At 37.3% G+C, this 26655-nt stretch overlaps 1 protein-coding gene across 2 annotated transcripts; it reads left to right on the top strand.

Moving 5' to 3' along the window:
* Window positions 1–25383, top strand: vapb (VAMP (vesicle-associated membrane protein)-associated protein B and C). Of its 2 annotated transcripts, none has more exons than XM_079627414.1 (6): window positions 1–425; window positions 8745–8897; window positions 15934–16037; window positions 17624–17704; window positions 17907–18083; window positions 22173–25383. In XM_079627414.1, exons 1-6 carry the CDS (start codon window positions 368–370, stop codon window positions 22332–22334), a joined length of 735 nt encoding a protein of 244 aa, XP_079483540.1. In that variant the 5' UTR covers window positions 1–367; the 3' UTR covers window positions 22335–25383. The 2 variants fall into 2 exon arrangements, with proteins under 2 accessions (XP_079483540.1, XP_079483541.1); XM_079627415.1 differs by having other exon boundaries at window positions 104–425; window positions 22176–25383.
* The last annotated feature ends 1272 nt before the right edge of the window (window positions 25384–26655 follow it).

Genomic DNA, 26655 nt, shown 5'->3' with positions numbered 1-26655 from the left:
ATAACATGGTTCTTGACAGATGACCCATAAAGACAGCCCACCCACCCCTCCCTCACTCTACTACACCCTTCTCCTCACATCAGTCGCCACTACTGAGTACTGCAGGGGCAGTGACGTCACGGCCAGCCTCTCTCTCTCTCTAGTCTCTCGCTCTCTCTCTCTCTCCCACAGTCCCTTCCTGCTGCATCACAACAGTCGCTAGTGGATCGGGTAACTGAGCTATTTCCACTGCCTTGTGGAGTTTTTATTTCAAATAAATGTAACAGAAGTCCTCATCGACTAACAGCCTCAACCGTCAAGCCCGTCACCGTCAGTCCGAGCGGACGTCAGCGCAGCCAGTCTGAACGCGTTTCAAGCGCAGTGGGAGATGGCCAGGCCAGAGCAGGTCCTGCTTCTAGAACCGCAGCACGAACTGAGGTTCCGAGGTGAGTGGAGCGACTGACACAGCCGTGGACGAGCGCCTATAACGCCCAACACAAAGAGGGAGGGTCATTTTTTAGGGGGTTAAGGGCAAAAAGAGGCGGTGAGATGGCGTTTCTGACAGGCCTCAATCCTTGTAGTAATAATGAATATGGCGCAGCGCCGTAGTGATGAATCGCTCCAAACTAATTAGACACCAAACGCCTTTCACAAGGAGTAACGTAGATTAAGTGCTGACTAGGTTTACCAGAAGACTGACTAGCACGTTAGCTCGAGCTAGCCTGTTTAGGCCTTAAAATACAGGCTCTACTGGTGGTGGGCTGGTTAATTCGGTTAGTATGGAGCAGTTCGACCAGTGTTGCCATGTTCGCTTATTATTAGCGACGTTGCTTTTTTAAAAATCTTCTTCATACAGTCGCTTAAAATATGGACTGTTGCTTTTATTATAGTCTTATTCATATCAGCGTATATTTGCTTGTTAATAATTCGCCTACTTGCATACAAAGTGTGTATGTCTTGACGTTATTTAGTGTTATATTTCTCTGAATGACCGCTGTGAGTGAGCTGTCAATGCGAGAGCTCATTTCTCCTCGTGTTCAGATGATCAGAAGGAGAAATGTTTCCTTTCGTAAACATGAAGAACTGGGCCGCTTATTTTGACATTTTTCTGTCTGGCAAGTCGATTATATTTGGCTTATTTTTTGCAGAACAGGTCGCATATTTTTATAGCGTAATCTGGCAACACTGACAACAACCCACCTTGATGCTGCTTCCTTCCAGTCAGGAAGTCACCATTGAAAAGACACCTGTACTATTGCTCCACCTGACATGGATATATTGTGGATATTATGTCGTAAACAAACTTATTTAGGTATTTTTGTGAAAACAAGTTGCCATGTTGTAGACTTTTAAGGTTTGGGACTTTGTAAGTTCATAAATTTGATGTTTACACAATTTCAGGGTTCATTTTATGGACTGGGGACACTAATTACTGTAGACAGGAGACCAATGCTATATTGTTGTGTACATGTTTACATTAGCATTCTATTTATTAAAGTTCGCAAGAAATCGGCCAATAAGAATGCTGTGGAGGCACTGACACCTCCCATGTGACCGCCCCTTAGTCAACAGGCTCCAACATTCCAAAAAAATCTTCTTTTGTGTTCCATACAAGAGTAAAAGTCATACAGGTTTGGATTGGAATGGTGTAAGGGTGAGTGATGATGACAGAATTATCATTGGTGGACTACCCCTTTAAGGAGCTCAATGAAAGTGCATTGAGCTCAACTTTCACATTTACATTTATACATTCGGCTGACACTTTAATCCAAAGCAGCCGCCTCCCTCTGAAACTTTTATTTGCTAAAAAGTGATATTTCAAAATAATATCACACTGACTGATTTCCTAAAAGATGCTTTAATGTTAAAGTTTTGGCAAATCAACTTGCAATATCAGTGAAACCGCATTCCATCTTAGTCACTCTACCTTCGGCATATTTACATTGTTTGTAAACTGTCAGGACACACCTTGTGAATTGTCTGGAGTTAACCAGTGACATTTTGAAAACCATATTTGTGTGACATTATGCCCCTTTTCACAAGATGTATTATAAATCTGGTGTCCCCAGAATGTGTCTGAAATTTCTTTCAGAAATAATTTATTATAGCTTGTCAAAGTTGCCCCTTTTTTGGTGTGACCAAAATCGTGCCGTTTTTTGTGTGTGCCACTTTAAATGCAAATGAGCTGCTGCTACCCTCCCCTGTTCAGAAGAGAGCCGATCCTTTACACGAGCTTCAGATACTCCGGGAATAACAAACGTGAATTTCAGTCAAATCTCAGAAATAACCCGTAGCGGAGAGAGTGCAGCCTTACAGAGAGACTCAGGAAGAGATTGTAACTTTTAGACGCACCTGGACGTTTATGAATGGTTAGTGGATACATGCATGTAGTTGTTGTGGAGTTACATTGATCAATCTCATCGACTTGCATGTATTGTCTGTAATGTTTAACTTTTTTTACACAAGTTGACAGTTCCCTGAGGTCTTTATAAGACAGCTGTGACATTTTTTTGGTCCAATAGTGTTCAGTGCTCGTCTGTGCAGCAACGACAGAACAGTTTGCATGCTTTGCTGGAACGTTTGCCATTGCGTTAGAAGAACTGGTTACACTGTTGTCGCTTGAGAAAACCAAATGGCGGCGCTGTGGGTGGAAACGTGCAGATTAAGAGGCGGTAATATTATAAGATCCCCTTCCTACTTCAGAAGGGAAGCGAAATCTGATCAGCTTCATTTTTGACATGCTTGCAGAGAAAGGCTTATCAAAACAAAGTTACTAGGTTTTCACGTTTTCAGGGTTGGTAGATGACGTACAGGGGACCCGATTATAGCACTTAAACACAGAAGTCGTCAGATTTTCATTAGGGCTGGCCGGCTGGGTATCGATTCAGATGTTACGATTCGATTTCGATTCTAAATTCGATTTCGATTCGACTCAATGAATATAGGTTTAATACAAATCCTATATTTATTTTAAAAAAGAACATTGAACATAAAGTGGTTAATTAATAAAAAGAAATTAAGAGCTACAAAGTAAACCTGTATATTAAACTTTTTATTTTAGGTACACTTGTGTAAATTAAAACCGAACCCAACTCTATATTTCAAATGCATGCAATGAATAGACAGGATTTTGATGCAAGATGTAAAATTGATGCTGAAAATTGGACAAGTCAGAACAATCGCATGCCTTGATCAAACATGATCAGGTTATTTTATGTTTAAGATAAAACAAACATAAAATCTCACAGCATTAACTGTAACATGGAGGCTGCAACCCTATGAACAGTGTAGGAAAACTAATACTGGCTTTTGGGTAATAGATAAATAAATATGGGGAAAAAATAGATTCATGGCGCTTTAGAATCGATTTTGAATCGACCACATTTTAAAAAACGATTTATTGAAAAATCCCAGCCCTAATTTTCATGATATGTCCCTTTTAAAATGAGGGTGGTTCTCCTGCTGCTTGTTCACACCTGCAGCCTGTGAGGTGACGTTATGCCAGGTTCAGACAACACAATATTTTTGTCTGTTACGATTTGTGTCATAGACCAGAAACATTGCTTGCTTTTAGTGATGTGTGTAATGTCATCAAAAAGGCTGAACTAGCAAACAACGTGAATCGGCATGTTAGCTTTAAGCCTGATTTAAACTTTCGTCTGGCTCCGCTGACTGCATGCACATCTCTCCAAGCCGTTTATATTTAATGCGCTCGCCGTTGTACTATTCTTTGAAACGACAGGGGGTGAGGAATCAGTAGTGTGTAGTAAGGTACAGTTTGTTTGAGTACACTTTACCAAAACCACACTACAAAACGATCATGTAAAATCCAGTTAACCTTGAGATTATTGCTTGTGACATTAGAACTATATAAATGGATATGAGAACATGTCTAAAACTAAATTAAACAATGATTTTAATCTTAAATATTTTCAAATTTTACTAAACATTTCCATTTCATTTCGTGAATTTTTTTTTATTAAGCATGGACCTTTATTTTCATTAAAAGGGCTTATTTCTGCTATAGTAGGCTCATTTTGTAAATGTAAGCAATTAATCTAGACACGCGCAAACTGCGTGCCGGTACAAACGTACTTGCTCGGCCAGATTCGCCTCCAAATTGTGCGTCATCGGAAGCAAAGCCACGCTGAAAGTCACAAAAATTGCTGTGCACACCGCCACACGAAATGGGGTCGCACGCACTTCCGTCAACGGCACAATGACTTAATTTTTGCCACGTACACGCAAGCAAACTTAATCAGCCTTGATGCTAATTCCAGTACTCACCGGGTTGCTGAAGCGCCTCCACTATCATTCACCAACATTTATCGTATAGTCGTGATATAGTCCTTTGTCGAAACATCAGGCAGGAGCATACCATAGTTCCACCAACCTTCTCTCCATTGCATAATTCCACCTAGCAGCACCAATGACATCGTCTCTCTTTTGTTTCGCCATGATTGAAAGTAGGGATGCACCGATCCACATTTTTTCACTTCCGATCCGATCCCGATACCTGAATTTGGATATCGGCCGATACCGATACTATTCCGATACCAGAGATACCATATTCTTCCGCCTCTATGCATTACAGCTTTGCAAACATTGCACTCTGCAGTGTTTCCAGTGTGAAGTATTTCCACACAGCGGACATGTTGGCTAGCCACAATGCTGCTCAATGCTATCCTGCTCTAGCTGGCTGCAAATTGCGGAATGGCTTTCCTGAGCGGGGACATGTCTTATAACTCTGTGTCTCATTGAGCCGCGCCTCCGTTCAGGAAATCCATTCCACAGTTTGCAGCCAGCTAGCAGACTCGCCGGCGGGAATCACTTTTGGAGTCATTTCAGCAGACAACGTTAAAGCGCATGGCTCATGGATATCGGATTTCTCGGCAGGTTGGATCGGGAAAATCCGATACGTGAATTACGCTGGTATCGGCCCCGATACCGATACTGGATCGGATCGGCCCCATCCCTAATTGAAAGCAATATACTTACTGTTCCTGTCACGTCTTTTTTGTTGGTTTCATGTTAACCTGCAGTTTTGTGTTTTTTTATTTATGAATAAATTCTTAAATGAACTGTTCACTCACAAAGTGCCTGACACATTGTTTTTTACAACAAGCCATATCTGATCTTTGCTTATCAACATGACAAACTTTTGATATATTCAAAGCTAATGAGTGTGTAAACATTGCACCTTTTTTATTGCTTAGTTTTCCTCTGGTGATCTTGCTTGTTGAGCAATACTGTTCTTGTGCACGATTCTTCTGAAACGACTTTCAACTGATGTCACCTAGGCCATGAGGGCTACTGGTTAATGCTAATGTCTTCAAAAGTGTGTGTGCTGCTGTTTAAAGGGTTGCTTAGTAATCGTGTAAATGCTCATTTGTTGACATTAAATCAAGCCTATGCTGGGAGTAATGTCATTCTCTTCAAGGTTTCATTTTGGTTGTGAATCAATCACTAAAATTGAGGAAGATTAGCCTCAGTTGGTTCCACTGTGGAACAGTGCCAGTTATAAAATGCTTCTCCAAAATTGTCCTGATTCAAAGGGTAGTGCATAGTTACAGTAAAATTGTCGCCTGGTGTGATTGTCCAAACGTTTTTGTTTCCGACAGGCTTATTAGGTCCACTATACATTTTTAGTTTGAGTTCTTTTCAGACAATGAAGAATGTCAAATTTCTCCCTCACATATCAGACCAATTATTAATTGTTGTTATATATTGGATAAGTGACAAGAGTAGTGGAACGTGTGCAAGAATAATAAGCTAAAATTCACACTTAATATATAATCTTCACATAATTTAAGCGTCACATGGCTGTCAAGTTGAAAAATGTGCAGTTTTTAGAAATGCATCTTTATTTCCTGTTGTTAGTATCATGCATTTTATGGGTCATGATTTAATGCATATATATAAAGCCATAATTTCAACAAATTCTATGTAAAAGCTGTAAGTACTGCACAATTGAGGACAGTTTGACATATTTGTTTTTCAAGAGTTAATTTAGCCGACATTATATAATGAAGCTGACATTATATCAAAGCTAAAGGGATCTTAAATCCACTGCAGAGTTGGTAGGTGTAGTCCAAAGCTCAGTTGCAGCCTTATTGTTTTATAAATGAGGTACAATGCATTTGTTTCACAGCACTGGACAAGGCTTGCCCCCAGAGAGGACTGCCTGCATGGGTCATACAGCATAAAGAAGCCAAAATCATCTTAAAAGTTACACCACTCCTCCTGCCTCAGACTCCTCCCCCCTACAATACACTTCATTGAAAAGTTAGTGATGCTCTCAAGTAGCAGGTGACTTCAGGTAACAATAACCCGACCGCCCAGGCATGCCACTTTATATTTAAAGCGTCTAAAGCTGAGACTCGTCTGTAGAGTTCAGGAAGTACCTCCAGACAATAATTATATGTCATTTTAGGAAGTATAAAGGGCAGTTTGAGATTTTGAGGTGGTCCAGGTGTAGTAGTAATGGGTCAAAGCTGTTAAAATATGGTGACGTCTGTTTGATTTAGCAGAGCTGCATCTTTTTGGCCTGTTCCATCCGTTTATAATCACTAATACCTTGAACTATGTGGTGAAATTATATAAGTGCTCATTGATTCAGACCTTGGATAAGTTATTATTATAATGATCATGAAACGGTCCTGTAATAAATATGTTTTAGGGCTATAAAGCAGGGTGTAAATGAGAGGCAGATGTTGAAATGCCGAGTTGGAGAGACGAGTCACATCTGCACACGTGCGGATGCCAAGTATCTCTCCATGTAGATGAACGCTGCATCACTGCAGACAGATGTGTTGGGTATTTCTGAGCTGTACGAAAGGCACGCATAATCGCTCGAGGCTTTTCCACCGTTGTACCTTGTTTGGCAGGAAAACCTCTTCTACATTAAATGATGTGTACAGTGAGTTTTTTAAGGTGCCCAGGGGATCATATGTGTGTCTGCAGAATATCCTAGAACTTTCTTGAAGCTCAGTCTGACTCTAGAGGTCAAACTGAGGATCTTTTCTGAAAAATATTTATGCATTAAAGTGAGATTACATGGTAATATTCATGTATAGTATGCATTACTACAATTCAAAGCTCTACGTGCAAGTGTTTTTTTTATTGTTTTTTTAGCCTTTTTTAAATCTGATTTTAAAAAGGTCAGCTTAATTCAAAAGCCGTTATTTTTGTAGTGACGTTTGCGAAATAAACTATAATTTTACTGTAAGTCATACTTGTTTTTTTTTTCATTTATATATTATAATTTTAGATTAATTGATAACCCTTTTTTTATGAGTACTAGAAAATTAATCAATGCCAAGCCCTAAAAAAAAGGGCTATTTTTTCAAAAATATTTTTTCCTTCTTCTTAGGCACTTGGTATTGATCGGTGATGATGTAATTTACCTAATAAAATTAATACAGAGAATGAGGCCTTTCTGCATGACTCGTGCTTTGCAATTACTCATGCACTAATTCGATCAGGTTCTCCGTATAGGTGAATGGAAAAGACATGGAGCGTAAGGCTTTTGGCCAGATTAGTCCATTCTTAGGCCTTGTGCGATGTTTGTCTCTCTTTTAAGGTTTTAAAGGCCCAAGGCGCTTAGTTCGTCTGCGTCTTTTCCTCTAACACACAACATAAAGGCTCAAACAACATAAGGCTCACTATGGGTTTCAAGTGTCTCAGCCTCTCAATAATTTAACTGGTTTAATAGAATTAACCCAGATGAGGTGTTGCATACTTGATGTGTGGTGCTGCCATATTACAAAGGGTGAAGGATGTTCGAGACAGCAGTAACATGTATGGTTGTCAACGTGAAATCAAAATTGGCCCGATTTACTTTCTCAACACATATTTATGGTTATATTGTGCACAATTTCATTGTTTATCTTTGTAATCAATCATCAAAATGTAATAACTTGCTCTGCCTGCATGATGGATAAAAGTCCCATTTTATTTGTTTTTGCACATGGAAATGGCACATTATGGAAATAAAAAATGTGTTGCAAATTATTCTGTTTTATGTTGACTATCATAGAAAAAAGTTATCCTTGGATTTATAGTGTTAATACAAACATATTTATACTACTACTAAATTTAGGCCTATTTGTTTTTCTACATTTTTATTTTATTACTTTTTACAGAGAAAAACATATCCCAGTTACTCCATATCAACGATTCAACCTTGTTTCCGGGTGAAATATTCGAAAAGTTGTTGGAAATGATTTGATTTCATGGAAACCTATTGAGCATAAGAGACTTTCAAAAACACAACCCCCGACCCCAAGGTTTTAAAAGCCTGTATAAATCTTCTCTCGATCACCATATAGTTTTCAAGTCTCTGTTCATCACCATAGACATTTAAATTAATTGATTCTGTGATATGGACTGATTAGCAAATTTTGTTGATAGAACAAATTCTCTTTGTTCCATTTTCCTGAAAATCCCTTATTCTTTGCCGCAGTGTAAAGCGAGTGCCACGGTTGAGAACAATACTTTGGTCTTTTGGCCTTTGATGTGCCACTAATTTTGTAATGTGCCACTAATGTGATTTGTCTCGAATCATTATGTCTTGGTGGGGTGAAATCGGTTACAAGGTTGTAAATCGATGTGGCCACTTAGAGCAGTCTGGCTGCAGATATTGTTTGAGATGTTTTTGCAGCAAGCCATCACCCAGCACACCCTAGCAACTGCATGACAACAACCACAGAACAACACCCGAGTTTTGAATGTAACAATTGAATGTCCTGTCTTTCTCCCCTCAGGTCCATTTACAGATGTGGTGACCACCACCCTAAAGCTCGCTAATCCCACAGACAGAAATGTGTGCTTTAAAGTAAAGACGACTGCACCGCGCCGGTACTGCGTGCGGCCAAACAGCGGAGTGATTGATGCCGGAACCTCCATCAACGTCTCTGGTAAATGCACCTCATTTTTCTTAAAATTTGCATTTTGATACCATTGATCACTCTTGATTTTTATCATGTCCAAATGACGACAAGAATATTGTTACCTTCATAGTTCTTCTTGTCGTCGTCGTTGTTGTTATTATTAGGTGTGTAACGATAAACTCAGCTCACGATTCGATACGTATCACGATACTGGGTTTACGATACGCATCACAATATTGTGAACAAAATAAAAAAATGAATCTGAGATTTGAATTTCCAAAACATTAACAATTTTCAATAACTTTGTTGTACATACAACTTAACAATATTTCAGGATTTAATCGAACCTTCTGTATGTTAATTAACTATTGAATATGTGTGTTTGAACAATAAAACTGAATTTTAATTGTGATGGCTGAAAACCTAAGAGAGAACGGGTAAAGCAGTAAAATAATGGTGACACCAGAATAAAAATATTCATGATTCTGAACCTAAAAATACAGAACTACACATAGCATAGCTTATAAATAATGTAAGCCATTTTTTACTGTTAAAATCAGACATTTGGCATTATCAAGACCCACAAATATTGTCCTATTGCATTATCATACATTATATTAGTAGTTTAATGTAGTATTGTTACTGAAACTCTGTAAACTAACCGAATTTACATTCTTGGGTAATTTATACTTTATAAATACGGTAAGCTGAGTCTTGGATAAAACTAAGTCTGTATCGCGAGTCATATCGTTTACATCTATGATACATGCATATTATCGCATTTTTATCTCAATATATCGCTACATCCCTAATTATTATTGAAGCAAGCTAAATAATATTATTTATAATTTTACATTCAATCATTTAGCTGACGGTTTTGTCCAAAGCTACTTACAAATGAGAACAATAGAAGCAATCAAATCATTGAGAGGGCAACAATATGTAATTGCTGTGTCAATTCCCAGTTAGTCTAGCAAAGTGCACATAAAAAGTTTTTTGGGGGGGAAATAAATAAATAGAGAAACAGAATAGAACAAGTAATGCTTATATTATTGGGTCATAGGGTGACGGAAAAGATGCATTTAGCTGTTTTTTAAAAGCTGCTCAGATCGAGTTAGGCAGGTCGTTCCATCAGTAGGGAACGGACAAGGAAAAGGTCTGTGAGTGATTTTATGCCTCTCTGAGATGGCACCACGAAGCGCCGTTCACTTTAAGTATAGTGGTGCAGAGCCAGTGGTTGTTCTGTAGGCAAACAGAGCCTTGAATTTGATGCAAGTGGGTATTGGCAGCCAGTGCAAACCGGTGAAGAGAGGTGTGATGTGCGCTCTCTTCCACTCTTGCTCTGGCGTTCTGGATCAGTTGAAGAGGTTTGACACTAGTACATGCTGAAAGGCCTGACAAGAGAGCATTACAATAGTCCAGTCTGGATAGAACAAGAGCTTCGACACGGAGTTGTGTATCATGCTCTGTTAGGGAGGATCTAATCTTTCTAATGTTGGATATTAAGGCAAGTCTGCAGGACCAGGCCGTTGTAGCAAAATGGTTTTTGAAGCTTAACTGATCAATAATCACAACTTCAAGATTCCTGGCTATACTGGAAGGAGTTATGGTTGATGAACCAAGTTGAATGGAAAGATTGTGATGAATTAAATTGAATTACCGGTATATAAGATATTAAAGTGTTGATATTAAATAAGAATAAATATTAATTTACACATATATAAAAGTGTTATTGTTATTACTACCTCTACTTTTCTAATTTACACTTGCAGATACAGAGCCATATATAGTTTCATTACATTAAATACAGTGCTATGAGTCATCTGCTCCAAGTCTGTATATTATGGAGGAACAACTTTGGCGATGATGATGTCAATATTGTGTGTAATATGACAGATGTTTGTAATGAAACGCCATTAGCGGTCTTTCAAAGAACCTTTGCTGTTGCTATCAAATGATCATTAACTCTGTCAGGTAATTGATCAGTATGAGCAGTTGATTATTTAGGTCAATTTTGAAAGGGATTGTTTAATAGTGTGTCATATCTGATCTTTTCTGCCGATGTGTCACAGGAAATCTGTTTGTGTGAGCTTTACAGCTTGACTTGTATCCGTAGGCTGTTCTGTCTGTGTGGATCCAGATTCCCGTCCCTGTTATAAGTGTTAGCCCTTTCTGCAGACACATTTTTTTTTCTGTATGTGTGAATTTACAGAGAATCAACTCATCAGAAACACAGACCGTTTGTTGTTTTTGAACGGAAGGTGAGAATGAAGCAAAAACTGCCCAAAAAAAAATCACCCCAAAAAAATTTGGTTCACTGAAACTATTACAAATAAATTTCAGTAATTAAAAAAATATTATATAAAAAATCTTAAACAAAAAATGTGAAATGCTGCCTTGCCAACTAACAGAAATAAAGCGTACCGGTATGATGAAGAACTAAAATGGCTAAAACTGAAATAAAAATAAATAAGCCTCTATATAAATACAATTAAAATGAAACTATAAAGGTAAATAAATAATGCTAAAATATTTGATTTGAAGGCAGTTTTGCAGACAGTGATTAGTGATAAAACGACCAGAAGCTATGATGTGAAATGAGCAAGAGTGACTGTTGGCGGAGTGATGTGCCCGTGTCCATCAACTAAGATGAGAATATGTAACTTTATGCAAATGTGCTAATGAAGTCATTGGAGTACCCTTGACCCGTCTCCTGTGAGATACTGTGGTTGGCAAAATGGAGACATTTGTTACAGCACCTTTATATCTATTACCCGACTGCTCTTTGTGCATGACGGAAGCCTTTACATAACCAAGAGATAATTTTGTAACAACAGTGTTGGTCTCTGAGACCTTTGAGAGTTTTGCTAATAACTCAACTCATTTGAAATCTCAGAACCTCTTGGAATCTCACGGACATTCTTAAATTGCTCTCATTATTCTGTTGATTCCAATGTTTGGAATTTCTCTCCATGGTGAGATGCCTGGTCCCTGTCAATATGTACAATGGACTGTATTTGAATCGATGACAAGCTATTTTTTTTGTCTTCCCTGGCGTGTTTATCAGAGGGGATGCACAATGGATTTTGGTTAATGGGCTTTTGACTTTTATCCAGACCTATGAGACGAGCCTCAAGTCTCCACCCGTTCTCAAACATCACTGTCTGTCTGGGTTGTGAAGTTTTTTTGTTGACAGTTCAAAAGCAACAACTTCAAGCTCTGAATCCCTCATGAATCTGTTATGAGGGAAGAAACTTTACCTTTGGCAAGTTCTTTATACAGTATATGTCCACTTCCACATTGTCAGAAGACTACACACATATTTAACACTCACATTCACATAAATTTCACCATTATGTAACGCTTCTATCTATGCCTTTATTTGATCTTTGGCTGCACTAAGTGAAGTAACTAAAAGATATATTTGTAAGTAAGTTTAAAGATATATTTGTGGTTACCGACTGATAATAGTGTGATTGTGACAATCTGCAAGTTAACAAAAAATAGGTTGACTTGTTTCGTTTTTTTCTTAAACCTATTCTTTGTCTTTTTTTATATATATATATATAAATATATATAATTCCATCCATCAATCCAAACATTATAATGAAGAGATCAGTAATTGAGATTTTTGTCATGATATTTCTTTAGCTGCAAGGTGGAGACACCAGTAAACAACTTCATGCTGAATGTGGTTTATTATGGTTAATCACTTAGTGTTTATAATACTGTCATGATAATAGTAAATTACTTGTTGATTATACTTATTAATACCCTGTCATGACTCAGAACATTTGCTTTGGATCTTAGTAAGTTAAGTATGCCTCTCTAACCATTAGTGTTGTCTGGATTTCTTCACATTTTCTCCCTCTCTCCATTTAGACTTTATAGTTTTTGCCGAGGGGATTTCGAGGTCATGTTTCATAATTAATGGAGTTGCTCTGCTTTTTATCTCCAGGGATCCAGTTAATTAGGCAGAGGAATGATTGTCTGCAGTCAGGTGTTTTGTTTGAATGCCCATGGCCCAGGGCGACAGTTTTCTGCAGTTGTCCTGCCCCCAGACAGGCCACAGCCCTGAAGATGACACCTCAAGTTATGACCACACAAGCTCTGTGTGATTAGAAATAATTCTCTTAAGAATACAAGAAAGAACAGTATGTGCAGACAGCTCATAAAGTTTGTGTAAAAGACTGAGATTGTGCCAAATATAGTTGCTTTCAAAACAAAAAAGGTGATCCAGAAAGACCTTTCTGTACATGAACAATCCTCGTCTTTCTACATTGCACATTAGAGATATCTGATCAAAAGTATGCATACCTGAGAGCATAAATTAGTTCATATTTTGTAATATTATCAGGTCAATCACATTAAATGGCTAAATATAATCAAATTCATTTTCACTATTCTGTTTCTTGTAAATTTCCAACCGTCTCGGGCTAACATTTCCATGTTCTGCAAATTTAAGCATCACATAAAGATGTTCTTTGGTAAAGAAATCATGCTCTTGTGCTTTAATAATTATTAAATCACTGCCTTGCTCTTGCTGGATTGTGTCAGTAGTGATCTGCCAGAACGAACTGTCAATCACAGTCAGCATGGAGCCGCCCATTTTATTGTTCAAGACAATAACTTAATACTTAGACTTTAACAGGGTTTTTTTCAGCACGTTCAACACGCATCTGTTTATTTGATTGCAGTTTTGAACATTGAAAAAATCCTCACACTTTTATGCATTTTGGCCGTTCATTTACACATAACGTCGCCAACTACCGGCCTGACAAGGATCGTTTGGCAGTGTTGTCGTGTGTACGCTAACATAAAAAAAAAAAAAGCAAAGTAATACGTTTTTTTGTTTTCAGTACATCGTTAAACGCACCCTCAGTCTAAAAAGTAGTTGTTTTTTTCATTTGTGTTGCAATGTGTATATAACGTCATGCACCGTGAGTGGGCGGTAGCGTGTATTGCTGTTTTCATTACTGTGACAATTGATACACTACCTTTTAAAAAAATTAAAAGTCTCATTTTCTTTATTTGATCAAAAATACAGTAGTATTGTTGTGAAATATTATGGTACCATTTTTCAATAAGGTTTCGTTTGTTAACATTAGTTAACTAAATTAGTTAACATGAACTAACAATGAACGATACTTTTACAGCATTCATTAATCTAAGTTAATGTTAATCTCAACATTTACTAATCAAAAGTTGGATCTGTTGATGAGTACTGAATGAGTATTGCACTGTGATCTAACATGAACAAAGGTTAATAAATGGCATACAAATATATTGCTCACCGTTAGGTAATGCATGAATTAATTTTAATAAATGAGACATTGTAAAGTGTTATTCAAATTTTAAATAAATTATTTCTATTGTAATATATTTTAAAATGTAATTTATTCCTGTGATGGCAAAGCTGAGTGGTATGAACTTGAACTGATACTTTGACTTTCTCCACATCTTGCGTCAAGGATAGCAACAGCTATGGGTGAGAAATCTGAATATTTGCACAGTGCACATTTCTTTTAGTAATATTACTAATGTGAACTGTACAAATAAAGTCATGTCAAGACTCATTTAATCCCTCTTCCTCTGTTGATGCGTTTAAAAATACCTCTTCGATGCTGCTAGTGAAATACCGGTCTAGTGCAGTCGGAAAGATCGGGACTGACAAAACAGGACATTCCCAATCTGTCTCAGCCGTCTGTTTTCAGTTTGCAATATCGACGGCGCTTGATTGCCATAATGGCACACAAAACCAAAGTGAGGTTTTTTTTAACTCGCGGGGGAGTTGGCGTGCACCTTCTGTGAGCTCGGCAGTAGTAGCCACATCTAAGAGGGCCTTTGAAATTAAGAGATCATTTGTTTTTAATGAAACTTAGCAGCAGTTTTCCTAAATCATGCACACATTCACTCCAATGTTAAAAAAAGACCCTTTTGAATCCGAATGGTGTCTTTTAAAAAGGGTGATGGGGGTGAAATCGGCTTTCAATACTGATTTCAACCGTGCCAGAGCCCTCGCACGCCAGGCATAAGAAAGTGATCATTGTAAATCATGGTAACAGCTCTAAATTAGCTTTTGCTCGTTGGAATGACATCAAATAACATGGCCTTCTTTGGATGGTGCTGATGGGGTTGTAGACGTGAACTTCCTCACACTAACACCTGGTTTGAGTTAAAGGCTGAATGTGTTGTTATTAACGTGAAAAACACTGTTTAGGAGCTGTAAGAAAAATTGCTCTTCTGGGGTCACTGAAGTTTTATCAGCAACGTTTGTTTTGGGATTATATGAAATGAATACCTAAGTCTTTTTGTTTTTCTGAGTAATGTCATTTTGTGAAACATGGATGTTTTACACACAAATATTTTATCACATTTGGGGCCAGATTTACTAAACAGGTCAGATTAGCGTGAGAGCGCAATTCCAAAAAAACACAGCTGGGAGTGGATAGTTCTGCGCGTGATCTACTGAAGACTTGCATAATAAAAAACACAAACGCAGCCGGATCATTTTCATAATGACCAACGCAAATTAGCTTCTGGTTTAAGACATGCTTTTTTGGCGGTAAACAATGCTGCAATAAAACAGTAAACTGCCGCAAACCTTAGAAAATTACCTTGCGTGATTCATTTAGACACTCTCCTCCAATAAATTTTGCATCTGAAAAGAAAATTTCTACAAATGCATATGCAATAAGGTCAGCCGCAAAAATTACTGTCCATGCCTATTCACCGCTATTTTTTTCCACTGCCTGTCTTTAGTAAATCCTGACAAAGGGTTTGCACTGGCGCAAGCTGTTAGTACTTGGACTGTCTGCTGTAAATTTTAATATTTTATAGTTTTTTTTATTCCTTAAAAATCAAAAAATGATGTTGGAGCCATCATGGCCTATCACTTGGTGCTCAAGTAGGCATCTCAGGTTCAAATCTGGCTCAGATAATCCCCCCCCCCCTCCAACATTGCCTGTCCTCTTATGACTATCCTGCCCACTAAAATGAAGAAAACGCGAAAGATATATTGTTTAATGTGTACTGCATTTATGTTCTTGTGTTTGTCTTACAGTGATGCTGCAACCGTTCGATTATGATCCGAATGAGAAAAGCAAACACAAGTTCATGGTACAGTCTCTGCTGGCCCCACCTGACATGACCGACACTGAGGGAGTGGTGAGTACTGATCCATGCTCCTGCTTTCTGAAGGTTTATACTCCCTTGTTCAGGACCATTTTTTCTTGGGTGCATTTTCTCCTTTTTTTAGTAACACTATCTATGAAGTCTATATATATATAACATTCTTGATGTCTTATATGTGGGGTCCAAAATTTACTTTTATAACTGCTAATTGCAGGTGAATTGGTATGTTTTTACCAGCCTTGAACAGTGTTATTTGTTTGGCTTTATTTATATAGTAGTATAGTATTTCTTAATAGCTTTTATTACTACTATATTTACATTTTTAGGTTTAAAGCTCTAGTCCGTAACATTTTGGGGTTAAAAATTATCAAAAATAAAAATTTTAGCAAGTACATACCGTAACCAGCCAGTGTTCAAAACTATCTGCTTGCTGTAGCTTGATTTTAGATTTTACTAAGCCTTCATTTATTTTCATTTCGGTTTTGATAATGAGAACTTAAACTTTTTTTTAATTTTATTTCACTTAGTTGCGAAGGCAGCAATTCTTGTTTTTTTTTTCCATCTGATGATTTATATTTTATTAAAAATATATAGTTTTAGTTAACGATAACAACACAAAACAGTCTTTTGCATTATTTTTGAGTTTTTTTAATATACAGACTTCATCAAAAGTGTGCTGCAATGCCATTAAGCAATAATATTGTGATAACCCCCAGCATAGATCAACAATATATGATACAAAGGGGTATGAGTTTGCTGTTCAAGTAATACAAGCAATTGTCACCTAACCTCAGTGTTTGACAGGGTCCAAGAGCAAGATCCAAATTCAATTCAATTCAATTCAAATTTATTTGTATAGCGCTTTTTACAATACATATTGTTTCAAAGCAGCTTTACAGAAAATGCATTTCAGAAATGTACATAGAAAAATAGTTAGTTAATCATGTATTGATTAAGAAATCTAAATTAACATATACAAATCTCTTGGTTGTTCATGACTCTCTCTGAGCTTTCTGAAATGGATCATACTGAACATTTGTGTGCATGAGCAGATGTAATGGTAAATAGGTTATGAAAATGTCAGGATGGAGAAGTGGAAAGAAAATTTAGAGCAGAGATCTGGCTACTTATTCACTGTCCTGAACTATTTCCACTATTGCTTGTTGATGGCTCCAAAGCTTAACTCCAAAACCGAGGGAGCTGCCTCACTGTCTGCTGTCTACATAGCCAGATACCCTTTTACGATCCGAGACCTCGCAGATGACTGCTTTGAAACTCTCTTCATGGGCAACTTATTAATGCATAACATCCACAATTGGCTCATGTGGCTAGGCTAATGGATCAATGCTGTTACAAGCATGAGAAATACAAAGCACACACATATTTTAGTAAATTGTGCATTTTTAATTGTTCACAGAATTTCTAGCAATATTTTTAGTCCTTTTTATCATCTTCATTTCTCTGGGGAAATCTTCCATGGTGGAAATCTTCCTATGATGCCTAAAAATGTTGTGTATGTAAGCAGGTCACTAGGGTTTGTAAACGGCTCATGAGGTGTTTATTTGGTGTATAATCAAATGTAGGCTCTTGTTTACACATGTTGTTGTTCTCTCCTGCAGTGGAAGGACGCCAAGCCCGAGGATCTGATGGACTCCAAGCTGAGATGTGTCTTTGATATGCCCGCTGAAAATGAGAAAACAGTGAGTGGATGGGTTTTCATGTTTTTCCTCATGTTAGCTCTGAGCTGTAGGCAGTGTGTGAAATGACAATGACAGCAGGCATGACTACATTCATGTCACCCTCTCCTAAAACTAATAAGCAAAACAGATTCTTGGCTCTTTTATGGATGCATTTGCTTATGATTCTGTGTATGTGTGTGTGTGATTCTGATTTTGGCCACAGCATGAAATGGAAAGCAATAAGATATCCGCCAGTCTCTCAAAGTCGGAATCATCCACATTGTCTATGAAGTCCATGGCCTCCAGTCTGGATGATGGAGAGGTCAAGAAGATCATGGAGGAATGTAAAAGACTGCAGACGGAGGTGCAGCGGCTACGAGAGGAGAACAAACAGATCAGGGTGAGTGTTTGCTATTTGCATTCTCATAAGTATCATTGTCAGCAATAGTCATATAAATATTTTAAAACATTAGAAACACCTTTGCTATTTTCTTTCAAACTCTAAATTCAAATATTCAAAATGATGCATTAAAATTACATTATATACAATACTGTTCAGAATTTTGGGCTCGGAATGATTTTTGAAAGAAGTTTCTTATGCTCACCAACAGGGTGGGAAATTAACTTTTTTGTCCACCAGCCACAGTGGCTGGTGGATGCCCAATTTTACCAGCCACTTATATTTTTTACCAGCCACTTTTTCCGGAATTCAAATTGCAAGAAAGAAATTGCTTCAATACGTTTTTTATTTATTTCAGGGTACCCCCAGCATCCTCCAGCTTAAATTCAAGGCTTTTTAAGACCTTTTTAATACCATGAAATTCAATGCCAACTTCGTACCCATTCCAACATAAGTATGAGGGGAAAATATCAAATCTGTATAAATTTTAAACCCTGGAAAATAATAATGTAATAATAATGTAATAATAATTCAATAAACTTGAATTAAATAAAACATTTTATTTAAATGATCAGTCATATTTAATACATACGCAACAGCGTTGTAGTGCGCTTGGTGTGTGTAGGCCAGTGTTCATTTTGGCAACCATTTTTGATTCAGTCTTAGTCTTCATCTTCAGACGAAAATGCTTATGAATGCAAACTTTTAGTCATTACTTTTAGTAAACTGCAGTTACTTTAGGTAGCTATTTTATATGTAGTCTTTAGACAGAAAATGTCATAATTATTCTCTCTAGGCCATTCAATTAAGCTTATGAGAAATTATTTACATTGCACTCTTTAGCAGTAGCACTTGTGCAATTCTACATATCCCTTTTCCTAAGTTCCTGCAGTCACACCTTTTCCATTAAGGGACAATATTCGCCCCCTTTAATACATTTTTTCATATAATTTTTAACCTTTATAATACCTTTTAAAAAATAAATAATGCTTTAAATAAAACAATGTTCAATAAATATGCAATGTTAAAAAACGTTTTTAATATTAATAAAAATATTATATTAAAATAGCCAGTAGGTGGCGGTCATCGAGTCATTCATTCATTGAATCTCACGATTCGTTCAAAGCCACAGATTTCGTTGCAAAATAGAGCAATAAGCCTGACTATACTGTTTTAAATGCAGTACAGCACTTAAATGTTACCCTTTTTTTTACTGTTGTATAAAATCAATGTCACATTTGAAATCGTGTGGATATTCGGGAAACATTGCATTCTTGCTCATATATGATCAACATTAAAAACACTGCTGGATATCAGCCTGCATTTTGATCGCAGATTTAGTCGCACAAACAGCGCAAGCGGCTCGTGACAGAACACAGACCGACTGAGTTACACTTTAATTTAAGTAGAAAAACCCCAAATAAAGATCGCTTAACTCCAGCTTGTCTGTGTTTTCAGATCATCCGCTCTTCAGCAGTGTAGAGAGCGCGCGCGCATGGTTAAAAATAATTTCCCTTTCTTCTGCACCAGCTCAGCTCAGCTATATATATACACTTTTTATTTTATTTTTATTCTCAGCTTAGCTATGTGTATAAGTTATACAGTATAACGGTCTCTTCAGCGCCGTGACACGCAGCGCTGAAAACCAATCAAAAGAGTTACTCGACAAAAGTGTATTATTGTTACTTAGCAACCGCATTCTTTGACAAAGGCTGTCCAATCCGTACAATGAAATCACTCGCAGCATGTGTTTATTGGTTACTACTTAATACATTCAATGTTAAGTCAATGTAAAGACGCGTTTATGCGCGTCTGGTGGTCCTGTCCTGGTCCCTCGGTGGATGCGAATTTTTGCGAACTCTTTTGGTGCGAACGCAGCATTATTATAATCCACCCGCCACTGTGGCTGGTATACACGGCAAAGTGACCCGCCACTTTGAAAAAGTACCCGCCCTCGGCGGGTGGCGGGTGCTAATTTCCCACCCTGCTCACCAAGGCTGCATTTATTTGATCAAAAATACAATAAAAACCGATATTATTGCAATTTTTCAATAGTTTTAAATATATAATTTTATTCCTGTCATGACCAAGCTGAATTTTGAGCATCATTTCTCCAGTCTTCAGTGTCACATGATCCTTCAGAAATCATTCTAATATATATTTAAACATTCGCCTAACATTCATCGACCTTTAAAACATGCAAGTAGTAGCCTAACGTTAGCCACTTTACATGCCCACTCGCTCTAACGCTAACCTAGATAAATGTGCACTGTGATTATTAGGCACTTCAAGTTGCTTGTTCTGAGTGTGGAAGCTAAATTAGTGCCGCGCTTACTGCATACTCTCTCAAAAGTCGCATCCACTATCCTCTTTGCTGCCGACTCAGACATCACTAATCTATGAATAAATTAAGATGTTCAGATAGTCTTTAGATAGTGTTTTTTCTGACACATTCATAATCATTATTTTTGTTGGTGCGCTACAGCAAGCTTTATGTGTACGTTTGAGAACTTAATTCATATTTTAAATGATTATTATGGTTTATTATTTCTCTGCGATGTAGAACAATGTTATAATATTTCTCAGCCCTGATTCTGAAACCATTTTCCAATGGCATAAGTCATCAGCGCGTTCACGTACGCTGTGCACACAGAGCGAGAATGGCAGGCAAGCAGCAACAACCTAACTTTTCTTCTGAACCAACAATAAGTGGCACTGGCAAAGGATCTACGATCTATATATATTCATAGGAGCCAAGCAGACTCTCATTGTGGAAACCCTGTCATGCTACAAATATTATTACACACTGACAGTTTTCCTCAAATCAAATCAACGAGAGGGCAACAATATGTTATTGCTGTGTCAATTCCCAGTTAGTCTAGCAAAGTGCACATAACAATGTTTTTTGGGGGGAATAAATAAATAGAGAAACAGAATAGAACAAGTAATGCTTATATTATTGGGTCATGTGGTGACGAAAAATATGCATTTAGACGTTTTTTGAAAGCTGCTCAGATCGAGTTAGGCAGGTCGTTCCATCAGTAGGGAACGGACAAGGAAAAGGTCTGTGAGTGATTTTATGCCTCTCTGAGATGGCACCACGAAGCACCGTTCACTTTAAGTGTAGTGGTGCAGAGCCAGTGGTTGTTCTGTAGGCAAACAGAGCCTTGAATTTGATGCAAGTGGGTATTGGCAGCCAGTGCAAACCGGTGAAGAGAGGTGTGATGTGCCCTAATATAAATATATATATAATACAAATCTTTACTGTTTTCAATTTAAAGCATTCTTGCTGAATAAAAGTTTCTTTAAAAAAAAGATTTAACAGTAGTGTACGTAATTCAAAGCGGTACTCTTGAATTTAGATGAAGTATAACAACGTAATACTGTAAATGAGAGGAAATTTTAATTAAATGAGGATTTCTACTCACAAACATTTTATGGTCAGTTCTTGTGTGGTCACTTCATTTGATTTAGAGGCAATGGAAAAGATGCTCAAATTACCAATAGACTGAAACAAAATAAAAAGGTTGAAAGTGGAATCTAAGGGTGCACTTACTCTAAATGCTCTGTTAAATTTAATTACAGGAATAAATCTAATTTTGTTTTAGCTTTAAAGCATTTATATCATTCATTTATATTAATTTCTTTCCACTGATGTCCACTTAAAATGTTTTTTTTTTTTGTGTGCGACGGTGTGTACCTATTTTGAGTTTTTCATGAAAAAATTTTCAGAATAACAATGTTTAGTGTTCGTCGGCTGTACCCTTAAGAAACGCTTGAAATGAGCAACGTCACATTTATATCCATCACCCTGCTCTCTAGATATCTGTCTTTAACCCATACTGATTGACTACTACATTACTTTTGCTCTCTTCCACCATATTGTTCAAATTTGTAACGACCACAGGATGTTGAGCATATCGAGTCGGAACTGAAGATAACCTGCCCTTACTCATCAGCTGCAGCTGGGGACCATTACTGCTGCTTGTTTAATGAGACGCGTGCAGGGCCAAAAGCGCTTTTCATAACTCAAGATTATTTCTGTCATCTAACTGTCTTTATCTTTATCTCTCTCTTCCACTTCCCCAGCAGGAAGATGATGGTCTGCGGATGAGGAAGAGCACAGTAATGTCCGCTCCGCACTCCTCTTCAGCGATGAGAGTGAAGGAGGAGGGGCTGAGCACCAGGGTGATCGCTCTAATTGTGCTGTTTTTTGTTGTGGGTGTCATCGTCGGCAAGTTGGCCTTGTAAAATCCAAGAGGAGAGTGTTACAAGCATGCATTGCGGATGAAACAAAAACAAAACAGACAAGTAACCAATGCAGAATTCGTTTAATCCGAATGCCATATCATTGGGGTAGTTTTGGATTAGCGAGGTGTGTAAAATTAATAAAGAGATCAAGATATTTCATCATGTTATGTGCAAAGAAATAAATTCAGAAAAAAAAATTAATAATAGTAATCTGACACAGCTCTTGCCTCAAAATTGTGAAATCATTCTGGCCCCTCTTCCTTAATTATTTCTGATGCAAGTTCAAATATATCATAGATTTTAACCACTAAAATGTCGTAGGGATTTTCTAACTCCAGATGTGCGACTGAGTTGTGCTAGAGTGAATGTTGTTATCACTTCTTTTTTCTTTCTTTTTTTCTCGATGGGTCAGAAGCAAATTGAATCTGTATACAAATGCTAAACATCTTTGAAAAGTGTCACATGTGCATTTAATTTGTGCATACCCAAACATCCTGCGTTAAAGCAGCAGTTCACGGAAGTTTAGCCTGTATATTTTCAATCACTCTCCAGGTAAATGATAAAAACAAGCCTTCTAGTATCTTCCCCAGTCACACTGTTGTTGAAATAACGTGTTTTATACCTTCCATCCACTTCCGTTCAGTCCAGCAGATATGTTTGAGTACCAACAAGTACTATGATTCAACATATATTTCCTCGACAAATCGGATAACATGCAGTTTTGCAAGAACATATGATGTGGTCACTAATTACCGGCATTTTTTTTGTTAAAAGACCATCACCGCTTCATGCAAATTTAATGTTCACTTGCAATCACCCGCCAATTCACTTTCAAGACAAAACCACCACAAAGTCTGACTTTTAAGTGGCTTTGGCAATACGATTTCACTATTGGGTGAATTTTTCTTTCTTAATTCAGACGTCTTAAATCAACAGGGAAGAAATGGACTGTTAGTGACTGATATTTCAAACCGCTGTTACTGGGGAAGTGTTGGTAAAACCATTTGGCCGTTCACCTATTCATTTGCTCCAAAAACCATTTGAAACAATATTTCTCTGTATGTCGGTGAGGCGCAGAGCTAATGTCTCTGAAACCAACACTTCCGATGATGCTTTGCACAAACCGATTTCCCTGTCAGGAACAGAATAGGTTTTTCACATTTCTTTATTGTTTTCTTTTGGTAAGGGATATGTGCTTGAATGCATGGCTCTGTTTAGAGCAAAAAAATACTTTATATTTTATTAAGCTGCTCCATAGGTGAAATCTCCTTTTCAGGCCCTTTTAGCACACCTCTGTTTCCATTTCAATGCCTGTCGACCTGAGTTAATTTATTGATCAAGTCATTATTATATACAATAATAGTGCAGCTGCTAAGCGTAATATCCGATGCACCATGTACATGCAACTGGTTGAAGGTCTCTCTCCCTATGAACTTTCTATCTGAAGATGCCATGAGGAGAGTTCACCATCAGGTCCATTAACACTGACCCCCCTCTCACTGTACCCCTTCAAAAAAAGAACAAAAAAAAGTGGTTAAAGGAATAGTAAATCCAGGCTTTAACATTTTATAATCATTTACTCATCTTCACGTTGTTCCAACCCCAATTTCTTTTGCTTCTGTGAAACGAGATGTTAGGAAGAGCTGCTCTTTTCCATGCGTGATTTACAGTATGTTGCGGTGAAAAAGGACAAAAATAGTCATGAAATAATCTTTAACACTATTCTGAAGCCATACGAAAAGATTTGTCTTAGAGACGGACTGAATTTGTTCATGGCGTTTGGCATACAATTTGATATGTTTGAGATTTTGCTTATGGTATGATATGTAAATGAGATTTGGGAGCAGGTTATGAGTGAGAAACGGTTTAGCTGGTTGGCCCGTTTCCCACACAAAGCTATTGCATGGCTTTAGAACATGGTACACAAGTTGTATGGTGTTTTTCTTTCATTTTTGTCCTTTTTGGATCTTTTCAGGATCAAACCCCATCCACTTTTATGGGAAAGAGCAGCTCAGACAATCTGCATAGCATCTAATTTTGGGTTTCGTAGAAGAAAGTAATTAATATGAGGTCGTAACAACATGATGAGTGAGTAAACTGTGATGAAATGTTTATTCTTGAGGGCAACTATTCTTTTAAAAACTGACACGTGTGAGTATTGTAACCTGTATTTTAGCCATGCCAAGCCTACACCTCATTTCCAGATAAATGCATGGCTTCGATATGCCTTGTCGGTGGTCTGAAATGTACACAACACTGGTTTATCTCGCAGCATAAGGCTTTAAAAAACACTCCTGACATTTCTGCACTGTTTTCCTGAGCCCTCTGTTTCTTTGCTCTCCTCTGATGTTAATTTAGTCGTTTGTTTGGATTTAAGTTATGAATAAAGCTTTTATTGCACAGAACTGTTTATATTAAAAATGCACTACATATAAAGAATGTCATCTTCCCATGCACAACGGTCTGGTCTTTGTGAAATAACCGAAATGACACCCGAAAAGAGACTCTTCCTACAGGGGACCATTTTGTGACCTGATGTGTATTTGTGTCATAGTTTGGTGTCTTTTTCTTTAATGTTTCTCTTCTACCCCCCTCCTTGAGAAGCTTTTGTTTCAGTTTATCATCTTATTGTTAAATATTGGATTTCTAAGAACAGAGGAGCTTACGATATTGACAAACGGCAAAACTTTGCTTTGTGAGTTACTTGAGGAGACATTCAGGGTATAGGGATTTTTTGGACTGCAGTTTATGTATAGTTCACCAAGGAGTATGATTGCCATGGAGAGGGAGGGATTTGGGGGCCTATCAGCCAATCAGCTGGCTCATAATTAAAGGAAAACCTTATTATAGTGCCCCAAACCTTCACATACGATGTAAACATGAAGGTGACCGTTTTGTATGTATATAAATAAATAAATAATGAGTCTAAGATGAAAATTAAGGTTGATATTCCTAGTCAAGTAGTCTATAATGGTATATAAAGAAACCCCAACTTTGTTGGACTATGTAGCATCTTAATAAATTAAATCAATAAAGCCCCAGACCAAAACTTTGTGTTGTTTGTTCTTTTGTCCAGTTTCCATTGTCTGCTTTATGCATTTTCAATGTATTGTGAATTGTGTGCCTGATATATATCTTAATGCTTATTAATCTTTTGATAGTTGACAACAAAATTATGGATATTTTGCATGTTATTGCACTTCCTGATGGAATTTTGGGGATTTTTCGGTCAACTACCTTTTCATATGACTGAAATTGCACACTATAGTCTACCTTTTTTTAAGAGTTTTAATTTTCACTTTCTCAAACATTATGGTTGAGGTGAAAAACTAGTAAACCTCTATTATAGACCTGTGAGATCATTAAACTCCACCATTGGCTCTACCGCAGTGCTTTTAATGTTAACTTTAAAAAGTAATTTTACCCACAAAGAAATCTACAACATGTTCAAGTTACAGAAAATGACAGGACAGCTGCACAAATGTATACATAACTTGCAAAAAATAATGTCTTAAAAGAAAAGTTAGGAAGGCTGTTATACCTTACTAAGCCCGTTTGGGTTTTAGACATTTGGCCTCGCAGGAATGTGGACCTTGATTTGGTCTTTGCTATAAAACTGTATTATGCTATACCCCTTTTTTATATATAAATTTGGGGGGGGGAAATGCAGAGCAGATGTTGGTCTGCAGTCATAAACAATTAGAAACATGACAAACATAATTGCATTACATGCATAACTAGCTTTTTTTTTGTTCAAGTATTATTATTTTTGTAAATGTGTTGCAGGTAAATTATATATTTTGCTATACATTTTTAGTTTGCAAAGTTTACTTTTTTAAAGGAGTTTTAAACAAAATGGTGATTGAGTTGTTTGGCCAAAATGTTGAAATGGCTATATATGTATTATTATTATTTTATTAGCTTTAAAGGGGACCAATTATGCCCCTTTTTACAAGATGCAATCTAAGTGAGTGTCAGGTGTCCCCAGAATTTAGCTTTAGCTCAAAATACTTTTTTTAGTGGAAGGGAAAACATGCTGTTTTCGTGAATGTATCTTTAAATGCAAATGAGCTGCTGCTGCCCACCCTGCTTTCCAGAAAATGGCGGAGCCTTTACAGCTCGTGCCTCCGATACTGTGCCAAAAATACTGGCAGATACTCTTGTCTTCATCATCATGAATGTTTATTATCTATCTGCGTGCGTTTTAAAGCCATATCAGTCTAAAATTCTGATAAATGGTTTCTGTGCGCACAGAAAGCTGGATGTCCAGCATAATATGAAGCTGGATGACCCCAGGTCTGGTGAGTAGCCTATTCAACTA

Source organism: Phoxinus phoxinus (assembly GCF_949152265.1).
Source record: "Phoxinus phoxinus genome assembly, chromosome: 11".
NCBI classification, from domain to species: Eukaryota; Metazoa; Chordata; class Actinopteri; order Cypriniformes; family Leuciscidae; genus Phoxinus; species Phoxinus phoxinus.
The sequence above is the reverse complement of the archived record's forward strand: the minus strand, read 5'-3'. Positions and strand labels throughout refer to the sequence as shown.